The 27,811-nt window shown below is 42.6% G+C and overlaps 2 protein-coding genes across 9 annotated transcripts in view; one reads left to right on the top strand and one right to left on the bottom strand.

The window, feature by feature from the left end:
- Positions 1–1,436: 1,436 nt before the first annotated feature.
- Positions 1,437–12,816, top strand: LOC103184032 (trichoplein, keratin filament binding). Its single transcript, XM_042337772.1, has 13 exons — positions 1,437–1,485; positions 2,198–2,410; positions 3,422–3,632; positions 4,766–4,822; positions 5,427–5,495; positions 5,893–6,066; positions 7,673–7,785; positions 8,267–8,333; positions 8,441–8,613; positions 9,313–9,394; positions 9,481–9,666; positions 9,998–10,141; positions 10,467–12,816. Exons 2-13 carry the CDS (start codon positions 2,223–2,225, stop codon positions 10,497–10,499), a joined length of 1,497 nt encoding a protein of 498 aa, XP_042193706.1. The 5' UTR covers positions 1,437–1,485; positions 2,198–2,222; the 3' UTR covers positions 10,500–12,816.
- A 2,593-nt stretch (positions 12,817–15,409) lies between these two features.
- git2a (G protein-coupled receptor kinase interacting ArfGAP 2a) overlaps positions 15,410–27,811 on the bottom strand; it is a 38,520-nt gene continuing 26,118 nt past the window's right edge. For 3 of the 8 annotated variants that reach the window (XM_007901857.2, XM_007901859.2, XM_007901858.2), the window contains exons 15-21: positions 25,951–26,199; positions 22,679–22,768; positions 20,452–20,534; positions 19,555–19,737; positions 18,412–18,543; positions 16,451–16,514; positions 15,410–15,679 (exon numbers count right to left, since the gene is read on the bottom strand). In XM_007901857.2, the coding sequence (XP_007900048.1) occupies positions 15,467–15,679; positions 16,451–16,514; positions 18,412–18,543; positions 19,555–19,737; positions 20,452–20,534; positions 22,679–22,768; positions 25,951–26,199 (1,014 nt within the window). In that variant the 3' untranslated portion in view covers positions 15,410–15,466. The remainder of the gene's footprint in view (positions 15,680–16,450; positions 16,515–18,411; positions 18,544–19,554; positions 19,738–20,451; positions 20,535–22,678; positions 22,769–25,950; positions 26,200–27,811) is intronic. The other 5 variants (XM_007901861.2, XM_007901866.2, XM_042337726.1 and 2 more) reach the window with 4 other exon arrangements.

Genomic DNA, 27,811 nt, shown 5'->3' with positions numbered 1-27,811 from the left:
ATGTGAAATAACACTGCAAAATGCTGTAACGCTTAAAAAAGTGTTCAAAGATGTAAATTGCATGTAAATTATAAATTGGTTAGGGAGAGGGAGGTTCTAAACAAATAGAAGCAATGGAAAATTATGGATTGAAGAGAAATGTAACATAGAACATTGATAAGGATTTGGATGCAATCCTTTGCCTCCAACCTTCGGGAAGGTGTTAGTAACATTACTTCTCTTCAACCGTGCCTTCAGCTCCCCTCTCGACTCTCTACCCCCCTCCTCGCTCCCTCCCTTCCTTCCCTCCCCTCACCCTGACCATTTCCCCCCAATGCTCGGGTCCCGACCCAACTGTCCAGCGCCTTGGGACGTCCTCCCGACCCGAAGGGACTGAGCTGAGGACTGAGGGCTGAGGCTGAGGACTGAGGGCTGAGGGCTGAGCTGAGGCTGAGGGCTGAGGGCTGAGCTGAGGCTGAGGACTGAGGGCTGAGCTGAGGACTGAGGACTGAGGGCTGAGCTGAGGACTGAGGGCTGAGCTGAGGCTGAGGGCTGAGGACTGAGGGCTGAGGCTGAGGGCTGAGGGCTGAGGACTGAGGGCTGAGGCTGAGGACTGAGGGCTGAGCTGAGGGCTGAGGGCTGAGCTGAGGCTGAGGCTGAGGCTGAGGACTGAGGGCTGAGGCTGAGGGCTGAGGACTGAGGGGCTGAGGCTGAGGGCTGAGGACTGAGGGCTGAGGCTGAGGACTGAGGGCTGAGCTGAGGCTGAGGGCTGAGCTGAGGACTGAGGGCTGAGCTGAGGCTGAGGGCTGAGGACTGAGGGCTGAGGCTGAGGGCTGAGGGCTGAGCTGAGGCTGAGGACTGAGGGCTGAGGGCTGAGCTGAGGCTGAGGACTGAGGGCTGAGCTGAGGCTGAGGGCTGAGGACTGAGGGCTGAGGCTGAGGGCTGAGCTGAGGCTGAGGACTGAGGGCTGAGCTGAGGCTGAGGGCTGAGGACTGAGGACTGAGGGCTGAGCTGAGGCTGAGGGCTGAGGACTGAGGGCTGAGGCTGAGGACTGAGGGCTGAGCTGAGCTCTGAGGTTTCGAAAAGCGGACCGCGGTGCTGGCGGTGTGTTGTGTCCGCGGGCGGGACCCGTAGCGGCGGGTGGTTACCAGGGCGACAGCGCGAGGCGCGGCCTCTAACGGTCGGAGCGCGAGCGCCGGAGGCCGTGCGGTGCGGTCCTCTCTCTCTCTCGAATAATATAACTGTCTGATCTAATGTAACGCGATCTCCAACGTCGTCGTCGTTATCTCTACCGGTTTAACCCCTCCCTCCCCCCCCCCCCCGCAGCCAGGCCTCCCGCCCCCCACAGCCAGGCCTCCCGCCCCCCCCCCCCCCCCCCACAGCCAGGCCTCCCGCCCCCCCCCCACAGCCAGGCCTCCCGCCCTCTCCCCCCTCCCCCGGGGGGGAGTGCAAAATCGAGGCCGGTGATTCGGGCCTACGGGAAGGAAACCGACGCATTTTTTACAGGTAATTTCAGAGACGACTTCCAATTCCCGACAATAAAAACCCCACCTTTTGTGTGTGTGTGTGTGTGGGGCTGTGTGTGTGGGGGGGGCTGTGTGTGGGGGGGGGGGCTGTGTGTGTGGGGGGGTGTGTGTGTGTGTGTGTGGGGCTGTGTGTGTGGGGGGGGTGTGTGTGTGGGGGGGGGCTGTGTGGGGGGGGGCTGTGTGTGTGGGGGGGGGCTGTGTGGGGGGGCTGTGTGGGGGGGCTGTGTGTGGGGGGGGCTGTGTGTGGGGGGGCTGTGTGTGGGGGGGGGCTATGTGTGGGGGGGGCTGTGTGTGGGGGGGGCTGTGTGTGGGGGGGGCTGTGTGTGGGGGGGGGGGGATGGTGGTGGAGGGTGTTTTATTTTTTGGGGGTCCGTCGTATACGACACAAAACACGACAGTCACTACACTTTTTACGGTGTAGTGACTGTGCAAAGCGCTTTGAGAAGCCTCGAGTTTATTTGAATCGGGGGGTGAGGGAGGGTGTGGGGGAGGGGGAAGGTGAGGGTGTAGGGGGAGGGTGTGGGGGAAGGTGTAGGGGGGAGGAGGAAGGTGTGGGGGAGGGGGAAGGTGTGGGGGAGGGTGTGGGGGGGGGGGAAGGTGAGGGGGAGGGGGAGGGTGTGAGTGTGGGGGGGGGGAAGGCGCCAACTCCCAACGGTCAGGTCAGGTTATTTCTCGCCTCGTTGCCCACGCAGGGGGAGGGGTGTGGGGGGGGGAGCGATGGCTTTACCGACCGTCCCTTTCCGGAAAGACCAGCACCGGACCCTGGAGCGGCTGATTGTCCGTCAGCGGAACCAGGAGGAGCGGATCCGGCGGCAGTGGGACCTGCACCACCAGTACTTCAAGAAGCACGACGCCCGCAGCAACAAACAGGCGCAGTGGAGCTCCGCCCAGTCCTACCAGCGCAGGTAACGGCTCGCGGGCCGGCTCCACCCGGGAGAGCCGAGCGACCCGGGAAGGCGCTCAGGGCCTGAGGCCCGGCTCCTTCGTTGGGAGAACAGAGTTTGAGGTTCTGGCCCGGCAAGGTCGCGTTCGAATGTTTTTCTGTCGGCGAAAGGCGCAAAGAAAATAAAAAAAAATAAAAACATTGCCGCCCCTGGGTCTGTGGGAAATGGACCCGGCGCACGACGCTGTGTTTTCACTCGATTATGGAATTGGGTGACACGGTGGGTTAAAGGCACCCTCACTGTTAAATTCGTGTAAACTTTTAATGCATGTAAAATTTCGTGGCTGACGATACTACATATCGAGCCAAGACCACTAGAATAACTCTCCTCGGTCTGATGACTACGACAGTTCTCAGTTCTAACGTTTTGTTCAGTTTCTGGTGCTGGTGGGTACCAGCCTTCAGCATCTGACTGTCCCTCGTGGGCGTCCAATTGACATTAAATGAACAATCTCACAAAGGTATGAAATCAAGTGGATTGAGTGACCACATTTTTTTTGGTGAGGGAATGATTATCCTGGAAAGCAATCCCCCAATCGACTATCAACCAGGGTCCTATTTACTGTGAGTGGAGTAAGGAAACATGTCCAAGGTTTGGCCCTTCCTGGGATTTGAACAAGGATCCTTTCACTTGCGAGGCGAGTGCTCTAACCATTGAGCTACGGGACTACACAAAAAGTTTCATTTCCTCAGCACTGGTATCTCTCTACTTCATAAACACATTTGTAGACAAGAAGCCTTTGTCATATGTTACACATTTGGTATAGTTTTTTTTTATTTGATTGATAGATGATGCTGTTATAGATTAAACATGTATGAATGTCGGTTTGACTGAGAAATGAGACTGGAACTCTGAGCAGGAAATTAAGCTAACACTGGAGGCATTGGAGTGTCATAAATTTCTTGAAATGGGTAATTTGTTGCTGGTCACAAAGCGTGGTAGATTCAATGCTGAACTGTTATTGTGTGCTAGCATGGCAGCTTATCACCGGGAGCGATTGCAGGAGGAGAAGGTGCAGAGCCTGAAGCAACGACGTGAGAAGTTGCAGATGCTTTTGCAAGAGGAACAAAATCTGCTGGAAGCTGAGCTCCGCGATCTAAAAGGGGATACGAGTTCCCGTGCCCAAGAAGCAAAGGAAAGGAGCGAGGAGCTCAAGTCAGCCAGAGAGGAGCGCAGGAAAAAAGTAGGAACTGTAGTGCAAATGTTTGTTCTAGGTTCAATTCAGAAGGGATTTTAAAGGCAGTTTAATCATAGACATCTATAGCTTAGAAAGAGGCCATTTAGCACATTGAGTCTGCACCGGCTCACAGCAAGGAGATCAATTCACTCCCAACGCCCCACTTTATCCCCAAACCCCTTCAAGCCTCTCGTCTGTTGCTCGTCTATTTCTCTCTCGAAATGCTACAATGTGCTCCACCTCCACCAACTACTCGGCAGGACATTCCACATCCCCCAACGACACTTGGGATGTGGAATGCCCTGGATTAAAAAATTCCTTCAAAGTTATAATAATAATCCTTGCATTTGCTATAGCACCTTATCACAGAATATATCTTATAACTATGTCTATATCTTACAACTATGTCCACTCACTCCCCAATCAATGCAGTGCCTTTCACGTTGTCAAGAAGTCTTAAAGCGCTTCACGGGATAAACTGTAAAGTGGATTGACTGTATTTTGTGGGTGAAACACGGCAGCCAATTGCGCACAGCAGTGGTCCACAAACAGTCGTGGATTGAGTGACCATTTTTGTTTGTTTCGAAGGAATTATTAAACAAACAAACAAATTACACTTGCAAGGCGAGTGCACTAACCACTACACGAATGCACTCCACAAATGATTGCACAAATTACACACTGCTGGAACATCCACATTGTCCCCGCAACATGACTGCACACCTCTAAAAACTAGTCAAGATGAAAAGGCCAGGAACTTGCTGGATGAGGAGAGCTGATAATATAGAATTGCAAATTCACTTGTCCATTAGACAGCCTGTTTGCTGTTGCCTATCCAGCGAGACAGTGATGAATCACCTTTGTATAACAATTTAAAAACTCAGCAAAATACTTTGCAGCTGTTATTTCTTGTTGAAATCCTGTTGATTAGTTTATATGTGGCAGTTTAATTTTTACCCTAGTAACTCGTACCATTTGACTAATTTTATTTCAAGATACCAAGACACTACCCACAGGAAAGGTGCTATACACATGCAAAATGTTGTTTTATTTCTGCAGTTGTCAAGAATTTCTGGTGTTGCATTTGGTGCAGAAAATGTGTGTAATTGGCACTGAACGTTCTGGACCTTTGTTCTCAGGTTGCAGAAGAGCTATTATATGAACACTGGAAGAAGAACAATCTAGAGTTGCGTCAGGTGAGTAGAACTTAAAGAAGGATTAATATTGCTTCTGTCAGCAGCGGAGGGGGACAAAACAGATCGCTCTCTGAGAACCAGAACACACGATGAGCCAATGGCTGTCTCCTGTGCTGTAAGTTCTATAGATTCTGTGATAATCGGATTCAGCCATGAGTTGATGTGCTGCTCTCAGCTTTGAAGCCTAAACACTGACTACAGTGAATGCTATTTTGAGAAGGACCTATCTATTCATTCATCTAGTCTTATTTAACATGGTTGTCCCTTCTCCTTACATCCTACTTTCTCTCTTCGTCTTGAAGAGGTTGATTCTTGCTGAGATATCCTTCCACAGTCACTGACCGGTATCGATAGCTATTCTACCTGTAGTGAGAATTGGGTGATTAAGGGGCAGAGTGAGCGCCAGGCACTTTACAGCAGCAATCACTGCATACCCATCAGGAGTAGATGATTGACATTTAACCCCTCCCAGCCCAAAGGCACTGAGTCCATTTATATTCCTACTGCTTCCAAAGAGTGTGGCTTTTTGCAGAATGGCAGATAGCAGGAGCGCTGAGATGGTTGATGCAGGTTTGATTTTTTAAATTGGTATTTTTAAATTCAGATCGAGGCAGACTTGCACAAGGAGCACGTGACGGGCAGGTGGGGCTCACAGATCACAGAAAAGAAGCAGGTAACTGGATCTTTTTCATTTATTTACTTTCCCTTAACCAACTGGAGAGGGTATAATGTGTGCTTGAGAATCCCAAGATGCAAGGTGTTTGGTTTCTAATGTTCCAACTATTGTAGGGAAATTTAATGCCGCAGGAGTTCATTTCACGTGTTGTAATTCTTGAATTTCAAGATGTGTCCGGGACTGTCTCACTGTAACATCTGGTTTCAGAACAATCTAATTTGCTTGAACTGTGATGCGGAGATCATTTAAGAGTGAGGGAATAAACAAAGTCTTAGCAGTGATTCCTAAGTGGTGTGAAAGGCGCAATACAAATCTAATTTGTTGTTGTTTAAAGCAAAGGTTTGAAAGGGTTAGCGCTAAATTAACCTGCTTACTTTGGCTTTGATTCGGTTAGCAAGAGGAAGCGGAGTTAGAAGAGAAAAGGAGATTTGAGAACGAGTATGAAACTGCACGGAGGCAGGCCATAGAGAGGATAAGGCAGGAAGAGGAGAGACGAAGACTGGAAGACAAGAAACAAGCAGAAGCTCTGCGGCAGCAAATGGAGGAACTGCGCTTACAGGAGACCGAGGTGAGAACAAATCTGTTAACATTTTGGAATTTGGAATTTAAGTGGAGTCCTGTAGCTCAGGACTCCACGTCGCAAGCAAAAGACCTGGGTTCAATTCCAGGCAGAGGGCGAAACCTTGGGCAAGTTTCCTCCACACAGAGCCTAACAATAATCCCTCCAAAAAACCAAAACAATAATAAATTGGTCATTTTCAATCCATGACTGTTTGTGGGACATTGCTGTGCGCAATTGGCTGCCGCGTTCGCCCACAAATATACAGTCAATTCACTTTACAGTATATTCTGTGAAGCGCTTTGGGACGTCCTCCTGACGTGAAAAGCGCTACATCAAATGCAAGGATTATTATTATTAATTGTATTACACTATTGTTAATGGAAGGATCCATATCTGGGACACACAGGCAACAGTATTTGTGTGTTTGAAGCACAGTCGCTCATACATTGTGATGTTAAGTCTGACTAGGACAAAGGCAACATTAACTTGGTGCCTAGGGGGAGAAAGGAGGGGAAAAAGTGTTGTATTTTTTTTAAAAAATGACAGGCACTAACATAATTTGTGGAGTCCTGTAGCTCAGTAGTGAGAGCACTCGCCTCGCAAGTGAGATACCTGGGTTCAATCCCGGCAGGGCGAAACCTTGGGCAAGTTTCCTTACTCCACATGCCTGAAAATAAGCCCTCAAGAAAAAAAAACAATAAGCAATTGGTCACTTCAATCCATAACTGTTTGCGGGACACTGCTGTGCACAATTGGCTGCTGCGTTTTGAGACATCTAGAAGACATGAAAAAGCACTATATCAAATGCAAGGATTATTTTTTATTATAATCGTTCGGAAGGCAACCAGTTGGGCATCCAGTGCACTGCCAGCATTATGTGAAAGTGCTGATGGAGCAAGTGCATGTATTTTAATCTTTTGGGTAAGTAAATGTCAGGAACTACAATACAATAGCGTAACCACCTTATAACAAAGTGTGCATCTCAAACCACACCAACCATTCATTTGGACCTGCAGTATATTTTTGGTCTTTTCAGCACCATTTCACATCGTAAACAGGCTTCTCTATGCCTGGGGAATTAGCCTGTATAACTGTGCGGTGTTTTTATCAAATGATATATAGAATAAGCAACAGAATGTACTGTACTCCAAGGTCCAGAACAAACCAGAAGTGACGCAAGAAATGAGGGTGTCGGGTGTCAATGTGCAGAAGGGTATGCTCCAAATCAAGCACCAAATGTACTGACCTCGTCCTCTTGATGTGAAAGGCTCTATACAAATGTAATTTGTTGTTGATCTCAACTCAAATGCACGTATCTGCTCCAGCGTGAGGCACACTATTGTACAAACGTTGGGCTCCACATTGAGATAATTTGGTCAAGGGGTTTGGAAGGTTAGGAAGGAAATAATTGGCTTGCAGTCCCTGTGGACAAAGCCCCAATTCTAACATTTCTAATGGATCAGTACAATAGCTTCCAACTGATTTGCTGTTTGCAGAACATGATTGATGGGATTTGTGCATGAGGGGGAAATAAGGCTTTTCAAGTAGTTGGTTACCTACTACCGAAGGGGTGTTTGCAGTTGATTTAAACAGGAATGTGTGTTGTCTTCAGGCCAAGAAACTCCAGGGAGAGCAAAACAAATTGCTGAAACAGAGGTGGGAGCTGGAGGAGCTGGAAGAACAAAGACGACAGTTAGAGCAGCAGAGAAAGAAATCTGAGCTGGGGTAAGCACTCAGCTCCACTAATATCTCTTCGGGTTACTACTGGATGAGGGACAGACTTTGTCTCTGAGTTTCTTGCACTGGCCATTAAAATGTGCTCAAGACCATCAGGAGGTGACCCGCCATTTTATTTTGCAGGGACAGGGTTTGTTGTGTAGTGCTTTACCCACCACTCAGCACCTTCCCCCCACCCTACACACACACAGAGCAAATGTGGGAATGCGCTGTGAGGAGGGTGGTGCTCCTATGCCACTGGCTCATCAAGTCTTTACATATGCTGTTCTGAACTGGCCTGTAGGAAGCACGTGGGTTGAGATTTACTTTCATCTCAATTAACCTGCACAGAGACATGACGTGCTAGTTGTCCCAGTGTGCTGTATCACCAACACCTTTCCAGCTCTACTGATGATTTTGTTGTATTTGAATTAATTCTAACGTGAAGAGAAAGCGCTTCCAAATGCTAACCGGCTTCATTACTCTGCAGCCGGATATTGAACAGTCAGTACAAGACACAGATGAGGAGGCGAGCGCAGCAGATTCAGGAGGAGCTGGTAAGGACGGCCCACATCATTAGGAAAAAAACATGGAGTAACAGTACTATGTGAACACCCTGTACAATCCACCTCTCTATTTAGTTTCGGACACTTTGAATTTGCAGGAGATGGATCGTCAGATCCTCGCAGCTCTGATTGAGAAGGAGGAGGCAGACCAGCAGCTGCAGTCAGCCAGGCGTCAGCAAGCTGTGGCTGACGCTGCCTGGATGAAGCAGGTCATTGAGGAGCAGCTACACCTGGAGAGAGAGCGTGAGGCAGAGCTAGATACCATCTTCAGGTTGGTTTCTACAGTTCCCTGTACAGATAATGCCTTCTTGCTCAGTAAAATAGTCGCACAGTTGGAAGAATACAAAGTGGTCGAGCCCACTATACACGCAGCAGAAGCGAATAAAGTGGTCAATCCTACACTTTGTTCTGAGAAAATCACACAAAACACACAGGCAATCCACCTTACAGTATATTCTGTGAAGCGCTTTGAGACGTCTCAATGACGTGATAAGGCACTATATCAAATTCAAGGATTATTATTATCAAAAAGTCTTCTGGCCCATTAGATTGCTCCAGATAAGACTACACTGGTGTTCCCTTGTGGAGAGCTCATCTCTGTGTAATTGTAAAAGCAAATTCATGATTACATCTCTGATAGCTCTGTAAAGTCACTGCCCATGTGAACCTGAGCCAAACCGACATAAAAGATTCTGGATTTGATTTTCCCAGATCCAATGAGGTGTCTGACTCTTACCTTATTTTAAGGAAACCTAAAGCTAAAGGAAACCTTCTCAATCCATGCTGCACAATGAAAAGATATTTTGTTGTACTGTTGTTGGAGAAAGTGTGGCTGTTGCACTGAAGTTTTTAGCGCCTTGGGACATCCTCCCGACATGAAAGGTGCCATATTCAAATCTAATTTGTTGTTGTTGAAGTTGCAGGAGTCACAAAAAGTGTTTAAAATAAAAAATACAATGTTTGATTGCAGGGAAGAGGCTCAAAGGATGTGGCAGAAAAGAGAAGAGGAGTGGGAGAGAGAAAGGCGAGCCAGAGCACGGCTAATGCAGGAGGTATGGATATTCCCAATGGATATTCCCACGACATTAGGCAGCAATTCTAGTAAAGAGCAGGGCTTGACGTGACTGTCTCCCACTAGGTGCTTGCTGGCCGGCAGGAGCAAATCCAGGACCGGATTGAGACAAACCGGCGCGCTCAGGAGGAATCTGTACAGCGACGAGAGACGCTGATCCAACAACTGGAGGAGGTCAAACAAATGACCCAGAGGGAGAAGCAGAAAGAGGAGGAGATGAAACTCACTCGCAAGCAAGAGCTGACAGCTCAGGTACAACAGCTTCCATCTGGTACTTTACTCAGCTATTTTCCATCTATCAGCCCGTAACGGCTATCAGGAGGCATTTTAACTTGACGGGAGTAATCCCAGCTGAGCTTGATCTTGTGTTCACCTTTCCAGCAAGGAGATCACTGTGTAGTGATTGAGAACAGGATTTTTGTTTTTAGACTTGTTTAGCAGCTCCATGTAGGAAAAGGTTTTGAAGCATTTCAGAGATGGACTGAGGGCCCAACCGGGGTGGAAGGTGTGAGGTAGAAGATAATTGATTTGAGATTCTGGTTATTTCGAACTCTTAATTGTTTTCTTCATTTTGCACTTGTAGATTAAGGAGCAACATAGGCAGGAACAGGAAGCAATGTGCCGGCAGAGGGAGGCCATGGAGGAGGAGAAGCGTGCTGAGCAGCAGCAACGAGACATGGTACAGTACGAGGCTGAGATCATGAGGCAGCGTGGATATGAATCAAAGGTATCACTGCAGCTCCTGTCTCTCTGCATATGTTGATGTTTTTATTTTATTGCATATTCACTCAAATCTAAGATTTTAGAGTGTTTGTTTGTGTTAGTAATAATAATATTTAATAATAATAGTAAAACATTTGCTGCAATTCCAAGGCACATTCTCAATCCCCCGAAAACGAGCTCTATGTAGAGTAGAACCACTTTATAACTCAAGTTCGTTCGTAACATTGTGCGATATTGGGACGTCCTCGTGACGTGAAAGGCGCTATACAAATGTAATTTTGTATTGTTACTGAGGGTAAATTGTTCTAATGCTGATACTTGTATTTCAGGCTTCCCATCGACCAAAGATAGCTTGGACGTAGTATAGGAGCTAAGAAATCCACAACAGCTTTGGGATGCAAGTATGTCTTACAATGGATCACGTTTCAGGGCTTCATGTGAACTCAGCAAAAGCAGATGGAGCCCAGTTACCTGACTTATATGTGTGGTACAATCTGGTATTTAAATTTCACATTTAGATTTTGAGAACATCTGGAAAGCTGAGGAGTTCCTGGTGCCATTCTGGAGAGCTGGTGGTGGTGTAAGTGTAGAAGGGGGTTTGGGTAAATTTCTGATAAGATGTGAAATGTTCACGTGATCATAGGGATTAACTGCTGGTGCTGTTATTGCACCTGTTGAAAGGTACACTCAAAACTAGTAATTCGCTCTGACAGGAAATGCCTGGAAGATACACCTGGATATGCCTGGAAGATGGTGGATATTTTCACTGGCGTTTCTCCTGCTGTTGGGTTGGCCTCCAGCAGCCATCAGTAATGTTGTTCGTCAGGACACCTAATGTTCTAATCCCCAATGGGGACGGGGGGTATTTTCATCTTTGCCAGATAGCCAAGGGTGAGGGATGGGGAAATAAATCAGGAAAGGGAAAAATCCTTTGCTGTATTAGTCAAGCAGAACTCCTGATACATTGATCAGAGCCTGACTGAACCATTTGTTAGAATTATCTGTAGATTGGATAGTCCTTTTCTCCTGACCAGGGAGAATGCTATGTATTGCAGTTATGTGAAAGGGAGGGCAGTTTTCTTTTACAGCATTTAACTCATTTATTGAGTATAAAATCTTTAACTTTTAATTATTTAACCTTTTTTATGTATTTGCACTATTTAAAATGTAAGTCCTGTCTAATGTCTCTTTTGTGGCATCAGCTTAATTGTGATTTATAGGGTCTAATAAGTCTGGTTGATATTTGCAGGGTGGTTTCATTGTTTTATATTCAATTCTTGTAATTGTTGCTGATGAATGTGGAGTTAACCCTAAGTGATATCTGCTCAGATGTAGTTAGCATTTTGCTGTGTGCCTCTATCTTCAGTGATTCCATCAAACTGTTTCTCTTTCCTGTCACCTTCAGCCTATCCTGATTGATTTTAGTTACTTGTTGTGATCAAACTCCTCCTGTGACAACGATCTACCGATTGTATAGCTAACTCTTCCCACATTTTGTGACACAGTCTGGATTCTGTTGCTTGTGTCATAAAGGAACAACAATCGCTGGTCTGCTTTTCCATTTGGTAAATATGTAAATCCATTTAGATTTTTTAAAAAACCTAGAGATGGCTGGTTTTGCTTAGATATTGATTATCACCTGTGGAGATTAACACTTAGATTTATTCCAATTATATTTTCTCATCGAAATGTGCTTATTTTGTTAACCTAAAAATTTAAAACCCATTCTTTTAATTGGAGTCCTGTAGCTCAGTGGTTAGAGCACTCACTTTGCAAGCGAAAGACCTGGGTTAAATTCCCGGCAGGTCAGGGCGAAACCTTGGGCAAGTTTCCTTACTCCACACACCTAATAATAATCCCTCATAAAAACAACAATAAATTTGTCACTTCAATCCACGACTGTTTGTGGGACGCTGCTGAGTGCAATTGGCTGCCGCATTTTGCCCACAAATATACAATCAATTCACTTTACAGCATATTCTGTGAAGCGCTTTGAGACGTCTCGAAGACATGAAAAGCGCTATATCAAATGCAAGGATTATTATTATTAGAACTTAAATGCTAGCTGAAAAAAGACCAAAGTCTATCTAGTTCGTCTTCCACCTTCCTGGTGGTCGCACTTGATTAATATTTGCCAATATAAATGTATAAAAGCCAAAGATTGTCACTGTGGATACGCTGTGTAGTCTATGTTGAATTAGCTGTTGCTGTTAAATTTTTTTGTGTCTAATTTCAAACCTATACATAGTCTATTGCTGATCCCTTACCAATCTCAACAGGGTCCTTTGCCTAATTTCTAAGCAGTCATTTGATTGTGTAATTATTTAACAATGTTTGGGACAGCTTCACATCAGTTCTTTAAGCTTTTAGCATTTAAAGCACCACCAATCCAATTCTGTTAATTGCCAATGGATACTAAGTCTATCTTCTCACTAATTATATTGATAGTTCTAATGTAATGTTTCTTTTGTATATCATTTATCTTTGTTACCTTCTGGAGTTTTGACTTTTTAATTAACTGTGAAATAAATAAATCCTTTTGCTAATTGTTTATGTAAATGCCATTTAAATTAAACCACATTAGCAGATAATAAAAGTATTGCTGATCTGATAGTTTTATTAAAGGTGCAGCAGGTTGTTGCGGGGGGGTGTACTGCATTGTTGGTGGTGGTGTCCTTTGGATGAGATGTTAAACCAAGGTCTTGGCTGCTGTTCAAGGTGGACATTAAAGATCCCATGGCAGTTTTTGTCAATAACATAAGGTAGTATATCAAATGCAAGGATTATTCTAACAAATGCTTTCAGGAAAGCTTTAAATAAAATGCATGTAACATGTTTAAAGCCAGTTTTGCATTTTTAATAGGCATTAAACAAGAATTTCTCTGTAAGTAACATGTCTAGTCATACAATAATTTTACAGTAATGTTTATTATACAAATGCACACTGAGAATGCTCACAGGACCTGGAGTTATTGCAAGAATCCAATATCAGCCTGGAATTGAAGCAACTTCACAAGCTTTGATCTACATGGCACAGGTAAATCAAAAATTAATATAGGTAAGTAAACATTGCAATATACTTGTATTTGTACAAAACACATTGTGATAGTCACTGGAAGCTTGTATTTAGTGGAGAACTGGTCATGTTTCAAATACAAAATATCCTAGTATAGCTTTCTTCTGTAAGCAGGTCAACAATTCTGTCTGGGAATTGAATATTTAACTGAACCTCACTGTTGAGGATCTAAATTCAAACGAATGGGACCTGGAATTGAGTTAAAGATATTTTTGAAAAGTAGATTGTCCTTAGCACATCAGCTCAAGGGATTCTCCAATTTGAAACGTGATGAACCCCTGCACAAACAGACTGGGTCCCATGGCTGCCAATACACCTGCCACACTTGAAGTCTGGTGGGTTCTCGGCTTAGTCAATCTTTGGTAGGAAGCTTTGTTTTTGGTGGGTAATTTGTGCTCACAGCTCACTTCCTTCCCTGCAGGAGGTGGCTGTGTTGAAGTCAAATAACGGGGAACAATGTAGGGATCTGGAACCATCTCATTGGCGAGTTTATGTCAGTACAGATTAAAAAAAAATAATGTTAGTAAAATTTGTGCTCATGTTCAGAATAAAAATGAAATATTACATTTTTTTACACCCAGTGTAAGCATTAAGCACCCTACATCCTGGCACTGCTGTTTTTTCTACGTAATTAGACTAATCTCTATTTTGTTCCATAATTTCTGAAAACTATGGCACATGCTGGGGAACGTGGTCTTTAAGCAGGTTTTGAAGACTAATAGGTAGGGGCAAGAGAGAGATTGAGGGAGGGAGTTGAAGAGTTTGGGATGTAATGGCTGACGCTTGATCCTTAGAGATGTGGAGGCTGGTGGGGACTGGATAGATTATATCCATGTTATATGTGGATATGGGTGAGGACAGAATCAGGACATGACGAGTCATCTCCCTCCTCATTCTGGCTCCTTCCCTGTAGAACATTCCAAGAGGTTACTCTGTGTGAAGGGACTAGAAAAATACAAGTTGGATTTGTGCAAACAGCTATACTTCCTGGTCTCAAAATACGAGAATCACTTGGCTTTAGAGAAAAACCGGATCTATTCATTATGGGAATTGACTGCAAAAATAAAACAGGGATTTAAGTTTGATTAAATCACTTTAAATAATTTACTTAGTAAAAAGGTTGTGAACTGGTCTTAACTTGGAATCAAATGGTTGATGCAGAACAGGAATACTGCACAATAAACAAGCAAGTTTCTATGTGCACAGCCCGCATGAGAAAATTGAAAACATTTTATTAAAGAGAAAGTCTAGCAAACTTCACATAAGTCATATCAGTTGAGACCATTTCATTTAATATGATTTATGTAAAGTATGAATTATGTCAAACTTGCATAGAATATAAACTCTTGAACAGGACTTGGGCAGATGTACAACTTAGGTGATTACAACAACAACAAAATTACGTTTATAGAACGCCTTTCACATCGGGAGGACATCCCAAGGCGCTGGACAGTCAGGGATCAGGACCCGAGCAGGGGGGAAGGGGTGGGATTGGGGGAGGCAGAGAGGTGGGAGGGCGACTGAAGGCACGATTGAAGAGGAGGGTCTTGAGACCAGCCTTGAAGGAGGCGAGGGAGGAAGTGAGGCGAAGGGACTGTGGGGGCAGAGAGGCTGAAAGCCTGGCCACCGATGGTAGGGCGGGTCAGGCGGGAGCCATGGAGCAGGACGGAGCCCGCTGAATGGATTATATAATTTATGAGTTTTACTGTATGATAAACTGACTGAGGAGGTGGGAAAGAAGTAGAATATAGTATAGAGCACTTTTGCTAACCACATTTCTCAAAGATAGACTATTTGAATGCTTTATGATAGGGGGGAAACTACATTGACAATGTTGCACATCATGTAGCTAATCCAATGTACAATTTTCACAAAGCAACGATTATGGCTTGATTAGATTACTATTTGACGTGATTGCAATTCATCTTGGGTTCAATTCTTTAACACAATTGAATGAGAGAAAACAAGAAGTTAAATGATTTGGTAACAAATAATTCTCTGGTGATGTAATGAGGGGTAGAATACTGTAAGAAAATGTTGTCACTCTTGCACGAGAATGAGGCAACAGGTTAGCTTGACATCCCCAAACTGTATACAGAACAGTGCCATTAAAATGCATGCAAACATAATACTGACAGAAAACCCAGACCAGATCTGGTATGTATATAAAATATTTTGTTTTAAAAAAATTAAAAATGCGTTTTTAAAAAATGCAAATTAAAAACAGTGGCGGAGGGGAGAGAAATCAAATGCTTAGTTGTTGTTCTCCTTTGTTGTGATAGTGACCAGCTGTTTGGCAGCTTTAGCGATGTCATATGCACATTGAATTACTTGCTGGGTGATGAGTTGGATGTCTGTTGCTGGGCTGGATTCTGCAGGCACCGTTTTCTTGCACTCTGATTGCAGTCTGTACGCACTGGAGGTCAGGAGCTTTAGTGAGGCCCGAACCATCTCGGAACGAGGTTTCTGTGAAGCACAAGAATGGAGAAAACTCTTATTATTCCACAAACATCTTCTGCATAGCAGTGACAGTCAGCCAGCCATCTGCAGAAAACATGATTCCTTTTAATTTGTGTTTTCTTTCCCTTGCAAATATTCTCCCATCTCACAGAATACCACAGAGTGATGCTGGAGTACGTTTTCTTTGGGTGCTGCCTGTCCAGTGGCTGTTATTGAGTTAGTATAAATATAAATAGAGTGGATTAACACACAAATTTGGAAACCAATTATTTTTCCCACCTCCTCCTAGGTTTTGGGGCATGAGGCTAACTGTAGCACATCATAACAATGCTGGCACACTGGCACCTAGGATTATATCCAACAATTGTGGCAAAGAATCTTTGTTTCCAATGGTATAAAACATACTTTCCTTCCCCACTTCCCACACTGACCCCTCTCGCTTCTCACCGAATCACATAACTCCGTCAGATTTCATTCTTGAATATTACTCAAATTTCCAGAAGTTCAAGAATGCCCTTTGGTCTGTTTGATCTCATCCTTCCAGAATACTGACCTCCCTGGTTCCCCACAACAACAACTTGGATTTATATAGCGACCTCCACGCCGGATGTCGTCTCAAATAAATAAAATAAAATATATAGCTTCTTAAATAAACAGTGCTTTCTGGACCCAAATATAACATTGGGCAACTTGCATAGAATATGATTTGCTCACATTTGAATGGTTTCATGCACACACCTCACTAAGTGAGGTTTTTATATTAAAAATAAAACTTACCTTTGGGAAAAGAGCTGCCATTTCAGCTACAGCAACGTGTATCCTTTCTGAGCAGGGCATAAAGCTAATGTGTGGAACAGCAAAGTGGGAGAGAAAAGGAAGGGAAAAAAAACTATTAGGCACATCATTAATACACTAATGTGGAAGTTCAGTTAATATAACAATAAAAAGTGCACGATTAGAAGTGTGATGGTTGGGCAAAATGATTAATATGGGACGTGCAGTTTCTATGGGATACTGTCCCAACACCTTCAGGGGAGGAAAGGAAACATCGTCAATGTTTCTCTTCCCAAACGTCGCCAATACTCCTCTGTTCATGCCTACATTGCCTTAAATCACTAGTTAAGAGGGTCTCCCAACAGTGACAGATTGGCTTGCTGTTGGTTATTCCTTTCTTTCCTGGACACAGGCATTTAATCTTTGCTCAATGCCTCACAATAGGGTGGCTGAGATCAGAAATGGGGCAAGAACCAGCATCCCATCACTCCATGGGCACATATAATAAATCCTTTTCAAGAACAAAAAAAACCTGAGCTATCACAGGTAAAAGGGCATCATATTTATGAAACAGTAACATTCCAGATTAGTAAATGCGATACCATTTCCACACACAAACACACTTGAAGCCCTTTCATCAGAACAGAGCAATGATTTTTGTAGGCAAACCCAGTAGTCACGTGTATAGCAAGGTGCCACAGCCATGGGGCGAATGACAAGTTAATCTGGGGAATTGGTGGTCAGGGTACCAGGAGAAATTCCCTTCTCTTCAAAAAGTGCCACAGGATCTTTAACATCCATCTGAAGACTTCAAAGGATAGTATTTTTCTTGGTTTTATCCAAAGGCTGACAGTGTAGCAGTGGAATGTCAGCCTGGATTATCAGTTAAAGACTTTTGGTCTGTAAAAAATCATCTCAGTTAAACAAATGTGTTGTTTTAAAAATTAACACAGGAAATGGATACATGTGACAATAGTCAAGGGGAGAAATCCACAAAAGGATCATAATTTAGGTTCACAGAACCCTGCTCAATGCAAGTGTATCTGGTTTACACATATAGAGGACTGATGAAAGGGTTCAATGTTTTCTTTCAATAAAAGATGACTCAAGACCATTGCTATCAGGAATGTGCATTGAGTGTGCGGATCAGACCTGCCAAATCAAGTCCTGGTGATTTCTCATCCCTAAGCTCACCCCAGGGCTCAGTGGGTTTATCCAGGGAGTACCTGAGCTATACAACATTTAGAAAATTTCACATTTGATTCCCGTCTGTACTGAGGTAACAGATCTCAGACAGCGGTGCAATTGCATCAGTGTAATGCATGAGGGAAGGAAAATTTAGCTAGAATTCTGGCTCATAATCATTATCCGCTGGAGTGACAACAAATGGACACCAAGAGAGGTCAGGATCGACTTAAATAACCTGTTGATCTCACTGCTATTGAGATCAGTTGTTTTAAGAACTACTATGGAATGAACCTGAGACTTTCTCAATCCGTGAAGCTCAGCAACTCCACGAAAACAAAGTGAAACAAATGCTGAAACCAGCATGGAAGTTACTTGTTTTTTTTTTTAAAAACTCCCTCAAATTGCCTTTATCACATAGACATTAACAACACAATGAAAGCACATTTCCCCGAGAAGCAACTAGCTTCTCTCATCACACATGGTGGAATTAAATCACTTTGGCCAACAGCTGGTTACCAAGCTGCAGTATCTGAGACTTCCCAAGTTACTGCTGTAAGCATTTTAATACAGAAAACAATGGAAGATTTTACAACACAGTAATGTGGATTTGACACAATTTAAATTTTGGTTTTAATTTTCAAACTCTGTCTCATGTACTGTTTGACTTTGGCCACTGGATTTTATTTTCCACTGTGATTTTGCTTAAACACAAACCACATGCAGGGAAGTAAAAAAAAGATGGTGTGCCTGGGAGGCAGAGGCAGAGGTCAGAGTACCAGGTGGCAGGGTCAGGCTGCTGCTGTAGGGTCAGAGGCTGGAGGGAGGTTTTGTCGGCCCACAGAACCAACGTACTGAAACAGCCAAGGCTGTGCCTGAACCTGCGCAGGCTCTCACGTTCAATCTGTTTGCTGGAACGGAGGGGAAAATAGAGACCGGAAACAAAGGAAAGGATGGGAGGAGAGAAGGACAGAGAAAGAAAGAGAGAGACAGGGAGAGGAGCACGGATGAAATCAAGGTATAAAATTATGAAGGGGGGAAAAAAAGCAAAATCAGAGACTTTAGATGAAAATACACTTAAGCCCATAAATGCAAACAGATAAGAGAACGGACAATGAAGTTGGAAATGGTTCATGGGCCGGATAAAATCATCCCCGGGGCCAGATGCGGCCGGCGGGCCACTAGTTGGACCAGCCTGCTTTAACAGTATTCTCAGAATGCAATCATAGTATTTCAATTCTCATTAACGATAAACATACAGAACCGCCCCACCACTGAGGATGTGACTGCACCTTCAAGATTTGTCAATAAACCAGGCTGTAAGGATAATTGACCAAACCCTCCAGGTTGCAAGCTGAACTCACAGACCCGGGGCAGGGCGATGACTTCAGTACTCAAAGCGTCAGATCACCATAAGACTTTAAGTAACACACATTATCGGTTTCATTAACACTGAACCTTAGTGATAATGTTGGAGTAATTTGCCTGTGCTGCAATTTCTGTTGTAAGTGCTATAATACAGCTGTGCTATTGGAATAGTTCCCACACAGAAGCGATTACATCAATCTCACAAATCTTCCACTCAAGAAAAGCTTTTGAATAATCAAAATAGCTTTTATAATATAATAATCGTTGCATTTGATATAGCGTTTTTCACGTCTTCTCGACTTCTCAAAACGCTTCACAGAATATGCTGTAAAGTGAATTGACTATATTTATGGGCGAAACACGGCAGCCAATTGCGCACAGCAGTGTCCCACAAATAGTCGTGGATTGAAAATGACCAATTTATTATTTTTTGTTGTTTTTGGATATGATGGATCAGCTCACACTTGTAGAATTTGGTTCCATCCACACTATGGCCGAGTGACACTGAGGTTTACCTCACGCTGGTTTGCCCACATGTGAACAGAGCTTTTTACCTTTCGTGCTTGTTTTCCTGTGCAGCGTGTAGAAGCTCCTGAATGTTTTTGGTGATTTGTTCAGTTTTCCGAATCACATCCTCTGTGCTGGGGAGTGTGGAATCCGGTTCTGCGTCCTCCGCTTGAAATGTGGGGCTCTCCCCCCGCCACCCTACGCTTCTCGGCTTACCCTTTTGGCAAGGGCTGTCCGTCAGGTAAAAGAAACAAAACAAGATTAGTTAATTTAGACTAAACATTTGTTAGTGCAGTTTATTTTGGTGAATTCAAACCTTACAAAAACCTCATCACTAAGGCAGTGCTAATCTAAAAGCAGGAGGACATAAAATAAACATATCCAGGACCTCTGCCCTCACTGGTTTATCACATTGTGAAAACGTAAGTTGAGAAAAGATTTATTTTTCAGTCAATTGGCCTTCAAGAGGGAAATTGACAGGTACCTTAAAAACAGTCAGCTTCAGGGGTGTGGGGAAAGGACTGTGCAGCATGTAGAATGAAAGGATTGCTCTTGAGAGATCTGGCACAGACACGATGGGCCGAACGGCTTTCTTTTGTGCTGTAAATTTCTATGGTTCAACAAATGATGTGGTGAGACAATAAAAGTCACGCTTATAATAGACTTTAATAGAGCAGCCCAATAACGTAGGAGAATGGATTGGGATTTTCCACATTTGTATGTTTCAGCTGGTCACTGAAAACTAAGCATTACAAGGATGCTGGGGGGGGGGGAAAGAAAAGATGGCAAGACGAGTGGCTATAAGAGCAATTCTACCCTCAGTTACTCTTTAAAATATGAGGGAGAGAGGGTTTGGGACGAGCATTAGAAGTAACAGAAGTGGTTCAGGTGATGATTGTAAACCATTTGAATGTCAATCTTTTTATTGTAGATTTGATCCGTACCCAGATTCTTCCAGCTCAGTGTCGTTTGCGGCGTTGTCGTAGTCGCTGTCTGGCATGCTATTTTGTTTCTCCAGTTTTGAAGCCTAAGGGGCGGGAGAGGGGGAAGAAATGACAGCAGTTTGTCAAAGGACACAGAATGAGGGGAATGCATAGGCTCGGCTGCCAATGCTTGTATGACTCTGTACATACCCAGATAAAGAGGTGATGATTCCAAACAATGCTGCTGGGAGACACACCAAAAGTATAACATTGAGCCTTTGGTAAACTATAATTTGTGTACCCCATCTCCCCCGGCTGAGTATGGTTCAGTATCACACTTTAGATATGAGACTGGAATCCTTCATTAACCTCACTGTACAAGCAGATGGAGACTACATAACCGGAGGTGGGGGGGGGGGGGGGCGGAGAAATCGAACTATAGACTCACTATTTTCTGCTAACTGTAAAGGTTCTTTTCCTCCTAGACCACACTGAATTAAACACATGATGTACAAGTTCTCACAAGAAGTAAAATACTGTGGTTGGGGAGGAAAAGAGGAAGCAATGTGTTTAAGAACAGGATGTGATCTAAAGGTTTGGTAGATTGGAAACATTATTAAAGCTTTTGTAATAAACCAGTTAATAGTACAGTAACCACATGAGCCAGTCAAGATCAATGAATGCCAATTCATTCACTGAGGTTAAATAAAACAATTGGAACGAACTTACAGTATTTTGACCAAGTAAAAAAAANGTCATTACTTTAAACCAACGTTTTACACACATCTATCTGGAAATTGGCATCACTAATTACATTAAACGCATGTTACTGTTCTCAAATAAACTAAGTTTGTGAAACGTTTCATTCAGAGAAATTAAAATAAATAAACTAAACCACCATTTGCAGCTAAGTTGACATTTCTCAAAAGTTCCTACAATATAGCAATTCCATCAAGGAGAATTTGTGTCACAAAAATAAAGAACAAACCAGACTTCCTTTTGTCAAGTGAAAAATACTTTTACAATTTGACTTTGACAGAACTTATAAAACATTCAAACCAGTGGACTTAAAGTGAGCGCATGCTACACAAGTTAAGAGAGGCAAGATCATGCTCAAAGCAGTATGTTAATGACACTATGTGACCTGGTTGTTGGTTAACGTTGGTAACATTCACACTCCCATATAAAGCTATCTTCCGGCTCCAAAAATACACATTTTTAACAATATGGCTCGGGCACTTTTAAAAAAAATCACTACAAATTTCTCATCGTTAAAATTCATAGCTTAATAAACTCTTTCAGCTAAACATGTCAGGCTGTGTATATTTCGCAGCAACAGCTATCACCGACTCTGACCAAACAGGTTGTTTGGATGGAAGCATTCCACCGAGCTTACACCATCAGTCACCCGGTCCAGACCATTGGAACATTAAACCATTTGGGCTGTCTTTGGGAACTAGGGCCCGTCATTTATTACTTCTGTTTGCGTTGTATTTAAACTATCCAAAGGGCTCTTTCCGCTCCACCAGCAACCAGTCACAGTTATTTTTAAGGGTAATACCGTTGTCTCAGTAATGATAGCATCATTAGAGAAAGAAAGATCGCAGCAAGCATTTTAATTGTGATCCAGTTGTGTGGAAGCCTCATCTGATGGTACAGCACCAAGTGGCAGGAATCTCCCTGGTTATGGTGTGCGCTGAGGAAACAATTTCCTAATTTGAACCCAAGGATCCCAGGTAAGGTAGATGTGATGCATTACTCAAGGTGCTTCAGCTATCAATATCAGAATAGGGTCAACTAAGCCACCAGTACAGTATACCCATTTCACACACACTCTGTATTCAGCGCAGATTGTTGAATGAGCAACAGATAGTGCACAAACAGATGAGTATTAGTTTGTCCTATTTGGCACATCTATTGGCACTGTATTTACTGTGAAAGCACATTTAAATGGAGATCCGTAATCTATGTTGTAGCAAAGGGTCAAGCTTCGAATGCTGCAAGGCAAGTGAAAGTTGGTTGCTTAATGTGACCAGTGGTTTGTAAAAGGCACAAACGGAGAGCAAGCAGGATTAATAAACTGTGAAGGTAGGTGAAATGCAGATGGTGATGATAGTGATGAGGAATACATCAGTTGGTGACGGAAACACATGCAGCAATGAACAAAGGGAGGAATGAAGATGGCAAGAGGCACTCTTGACCATCGCCACTTCTTGTCAGGCAAGGACCAATTGAGAAGGTACTTAACCCTTCGGGTGTTGTCGTCACGGGACCAGGAAAGCATGGAAGGGAAGGAAGGTAAAGACGAAGAGGAGGTCACAAACGCACTCCTCCCAATCTGAAAGGGGAAAGAAGAAACAACTCTGGCAAACATTTAAAATAAAGAAAGGGTGAAACACGCCAAAAATGAGAGGTCTACAGACTAAACAGTAGGTATGCCAAGTTCTTCACTTGCTAAATCACTGATTGACTATAAAATCAGATCTCAAACTACAGGGAAGCTGACCTTAAATAACAACAACTTGCATTTATATTGTGTTTTTCACGTGGGACAGCGTCTTGGAGTGGATTTATATGGCTTTCTTAAGAGCAGAGAATATTGGGGCAGATGATGAACCTTAAGCCCTAATCAATGACAAATGAAAGGCAATAACCTTACATTTTCTGTCCCAAGTAACATTTCTCTATTCTTGTGCTGTTATGCCTAAGACTATTAGGTTAAATGAGCAAATCAATACCACTTAATAAGGAAGGAGTCTAGTATTATATTGAGATCGTGGGAGTGTGGAGTCCTGTAGCTCAGTGGTTAGAGCACTCGCCTCGCAAGCGAGAGATCTGGGTTTGATTCTTGGCAGGGTGAAACCGTGGGAAGCTTTTCTTACTCCACACGCCTATTAATAATCCCTCAATAAAAAAAAATTGGTCACTTCAATCCACGATTGTTTGTGGGACGCTGCTGTGCGCAATTGGCTGCCACGTTTCGCGCACAAATATACAGCCAATTCACTTTACAGTATATTCTGTGAAGCGCTTTGAGACATCGAGAAGACGTGAAAGCGCTATATCAAAATGCAAGGATTATTATTATCGCATTTAGTTACTGATCATGAAGTATAAAAATCACTTGGCATACCTACAAACAAAATATGTACACATAAGACTTCAAAATTGCCATTTACAAATAACAGGACCTCGCTGACAAAACATGCAACTCTTACAATGAAACCTAAATAAAAACAAACAAGTCAGTGATTTATCACAAGCCTCGATGATCACAAAGCCACGTACTATGCATTAATCGGTTTTAAATAAAAGTTTAAGAAAAACATATGAAAGTGGTTAGTCAATGTTGCCCATTTACCTGCAGGTTGAGAGTATAATCAATACTGTTGCAATCATTTTGAAAGAAAAATGTAATGATATATGTGGTGTCCAATGGGCCTTTAAAGTATACAAGGAACAAAGCATGTAGCATATCTATTTCGCTAATAGTTTAAAACTTTCCCAAAGATTTCCTGCTTCAGTTATGATATTTAGAGATTTTCACAAAACAAAATCCTGTCACTTGTGAGTCAAACATTCCACACAGCCTATTTAGGGGACAGTTTTGCATTTAAATCTAACTATTCAAAAGCACGACATCCAGTGCTCTCCACAGTGAACACAACAGTTTTCAAACATTCTGTGGGTAACAACTGACCGTTCTAACTCATTCTGTGATAACCAAGTGTGTGCACGAGCTAAATATTAAAGCTGTATTAAGTATTATGAGACCACAGGAGTCACACCATAATCATAAACAATTAGTTTTCACAGCAGAATATGGGTTCTATTGTTCATATCCGATGCTTAGTTATAGGTTATTTCACCTCCCATATATAGTGCTAAAGCTAGTGGGAAAACAGTGTTCTCCCTGAAGCTCTAGGCTACATTTTAAAGGTTATGTAATGTCTAAGTACTCGATATCTGCCACCACTCTTACCAGCCACAACACCAGTAATAACACAGCTGGAGGGAAAATATAATCCGCAATATGCACATATTGGCAGAACTAGATAATCTACAGGTCACACTGTTCATGTGAAGTGATACCTTACCATATATTTGGCTTTCTATAAAAACCCTATCTTGTTGGCTGTTTTAGAGAAGTTGAGTATCCTATTTACACCAGAGACAGGAATCAAAACTCCATCATTCTAAACCAGAGGCCTATTGGTACTACATGGTTACATCACTGGAATCTCTCTTTCTTCACTCAACATCACAAAACAGCTCAACTATTTTCAGGTTTTATTTTTAAAGATAGCAATGTCTCATCCAAAAGATGGCATCGCTAACAATGCAGGAGGTGCCAACACTATACTGTGGATTTTCAGCCTAGACTGTGAGTTCAAAGTCCTGACCGGAGGCTTGAACCTACAAACATCTGACTCAGAGGCGAGAGTGCTACCAACGGAGTCAGGGAGATGAAAGTTCAACGCCAAGAATCTATAACTATATAAAAAAAATCAAGATTCCAGAAAATTAGTTCAGAACATCATTTTCATCTGAACAAATTTTTTTCGTTATGTAATGAATTAACGGATCACAAAGCCTATAGGTGAGGTTTGGTATCAGTGAAACACCGTTACCATGGTGATAAAATTAACAACCCATATGCGGTTGTTCAATCACTTGTCAGAATGAATGAAACACGAACGATTAGAAACTTAATTTGTAGGAAATAAGTAATTTTTGTCATTTAAAACTTGACAAATTAAACACATGCACATGTGTATTTTGAAGCTTACTGTCAACTAAAAGCACACAGACAGTCACTGGAATTACTGTAGTTTTATTTTACAACCATTCCCAGAAAGGAAATGTAGTATCATGCAATGGGTTACTTAAAGAAAGTCTTATTTTAAGTATAAACCCGGGGTGAAACAACCATTTTAATACGATATAGGATATCAGAAAATATCACATTTAAAGGATTTTAAAAGCACAATATCTCATACCTGTCAAAATAACATGCGGAAAGGGGTTATACAAAGGGCATGATTTAATTACCTCCCACACCACCAAAACAAATCTTATAAAATAACACTTGTGTGCCACCTAGTGCTTCAAGTACTAATTTTATAACTCTAAAATCTGGCAAAAGGATTTGTGTAAAAGCCCATCGGATCTCATTATTTTCAGGATATAGTAATTTTATAATTTGGTCGGTGATGCAGAAATGGGACACTTGGCCAGAAAGTTGTCGTGATAAAAGCACAGGAAGTGGGGGAAAAAAAACATTAAAACAGAAACAAAACCACACCATTATTAGTATTATTTTTAAACACTTTGACTTTTATGGGAAAAGAACACACAATAATTCCTCAATTTTGGAAGGAAGCTAGTGACACAGAAAAGAAACGTGACAGAGCATTTTGCAAGCTGGTAAAGTTCACAAAATTCAAGAGCTCAGGGTAGAGAGGGAGGAAAGAAGTAAAAGAGCAAGCTGCTTACCAGAGCTGATGGCGATGTACTTACATGTTGAGGGAAGGGCTGAAGTCCTGCAATACTGTCCTCTGGGTACGTCACGTCCCCCATTGGAAGATAGGGTTTCTGACCAGAGCCAGTCTCGTACATGGACATAGGCCGGCTGCCACGTGCAGACGGGCGCCGTTTTAAGGACGAAGGGTTGGCGGGATCTGGGTATTCTGAACTGGTGGGAACTTGATAGATATTCGTAGTGACCTGCCGCCTGAGGGAGGTGTTTTCACTCTGCAGTGTTTGAAGCTGAAAGAAATTTTTACCAATAGTCTGTTTTGCACCAAGAAAGAGCTCACTCATTTCATTTTAAAGAAAAGGCTGGACAAGGTTTGGTGATTGTCGAAATGTGAAGCACCCACATTGCAAACACAAAATGGCCCAAAGTCAGAAAAAGAGACACACACACAACAGAAAGAATGAATAAATATGAGTAAGAAATCCTAAAGTATAGCCCTTCCATATACATCGGAAGAAATTCCACCTGACCTTGACTTGTTACTCATGAACTACAGAGAACCGATTCTTAATATTAAAATTAAATTCAACAACTTATGGATGTTCTAAAATTCTACACAACTACAAATCTAGACTAAGATGGATTTTCTCCCCAACAATTCTTTCGCTCCACCTCCACCAAGGATGTATTTAGCAATCCTTGTGGGGAGGGGGAGGGAGGGAAACTGGGAAAGAGGCCTAAAATCTAAGGAAGACATTAGAAGACGTATTTCAATGCACCACAGATATAAGTGCAAATCACTATAATGTTTATTCCAACACAATACTGCTTCTCCTGAGTTGAGGTTTAATTTCACTTATTTCAGTGAATTTTCAATGATACAATCACACACACCCCTCAGTCACAGACCGAGGGAAATTCTTATCTGATAATACAGTATAAATGTGGAATCAAGTGAAATGCTGGGCATTTAGGTGAGTTAGACCTGAATAATATAAAGGATTACAATGCTTAAACTGTTAAGTGTTTAATTACAGATGGCATAACAGGAACAGCTGAGGACAAACGTAATGTGCGGATATCTCACAAATGGCCTCTTGTTTGGGCCACAGACTTAAGCAACAGCTGATCAAAAAGGGAGAAGAGAAGATGACAAGTGTTTTTCTGGGACAAACACAAATATTTTGTCTCTCTATTAGTCAATTCCAAGGGCCCAATTCTCTCCAAAAGCAGAAAAATATCAGTAGATTTTACTTTTAAAATTCATAAACAATTTTGGAATTCAAGAATCTCGAATTAGGTATCACTGTATTGCACAAAATACAAGTGACCTTGTTCATATTCAGCCCGAACTGATCTCACACTCCATCACTGTAGAGCACGTAACCCATTCTGGATGAGTATTGTTGTAGCATTACACAAAGACTATGAATGAATAATTTAGATTATTTTTTATCTGATCCAATAAGCAAAAGTTCTTGTACATTCAAGAAAATAATAATCACAATCTTTGTATTTGATATAGCGCCTTATCACGTTGTTGAGAAGTTTCAAAGCGCTTCACAGAATAAAGTGAATTGACTGTATATTTTGTGGGCGAAATTAAAAGGTTTTTCTGCATTTTAGTTTGCATAAATCAGCTGTAAAAATTAAAAACCGCGACACCAAAATCGAGTCGGTTAGGAATAACTTGACAGAATATGTTGTTTAAGAAAACCCAGTGGAATACACCAGCTGGACAACAGTGAAGTCAGACTATATTGCCTGTATTCACACTTCAAATTTTACCACATAGCACAAATATCATGTCTTTTTAAACACATCATTAACACTGAAGAGAGCAAGTTAAAGACAGAGAATTTATCCATCACCATAGATATAATGCAGACATCACCAACTCAA

The sequence above is a fragment of the Callorhinchus milii genome, unplaced genomic scaffold (assembly GCF_018977255.1).
Source record: "Callorhinchus milii isolate IMCB2004 unplaced genomic scaffold, IMCB_Cmil_1.0 Scaffold8, whole genome shotgun sequence".
NCBI lineage: Eukaryota > Metazoa > Chordata > Chondrichthyes > Chimaeriformes > Callorhinchidae > Callorhinchus > Callorhinchus milii.
The sequence above is the reverse complement of the archived record's forward strand: the minus strand, read 5'-3'. Positions and strand labels throughout refer to the sequence as shown.

What these genes read in the sequence shown, in the direction of transcription:
- LOC103184032 (XM_042337772.1), top strand. Translation starts at nt 2,223, where the DNA reads ATGGCTTTACCGACCGTCCCTTTCCGGAAAGACCAGCACCGGACCCTG. An exon ending in GAGAGGAGCGCAGGAAAAAA is followed by an intron (nt 3,633 to 4,765) that starts GTAGGAACTGTA and finishes CTTTGTTCTCAG; the next exon opens with GTTGCAGAAGAGCTATTATA. An exon ending in TGCGCTTACAGGAGACCGAG is followed by an intron (nt 6,067 to 7,672) that starts GTGAGAACAAAT and finishes TGTTGTCTTCAG; the next exon opens with GCCAAGAAACTCCAGGGAGA.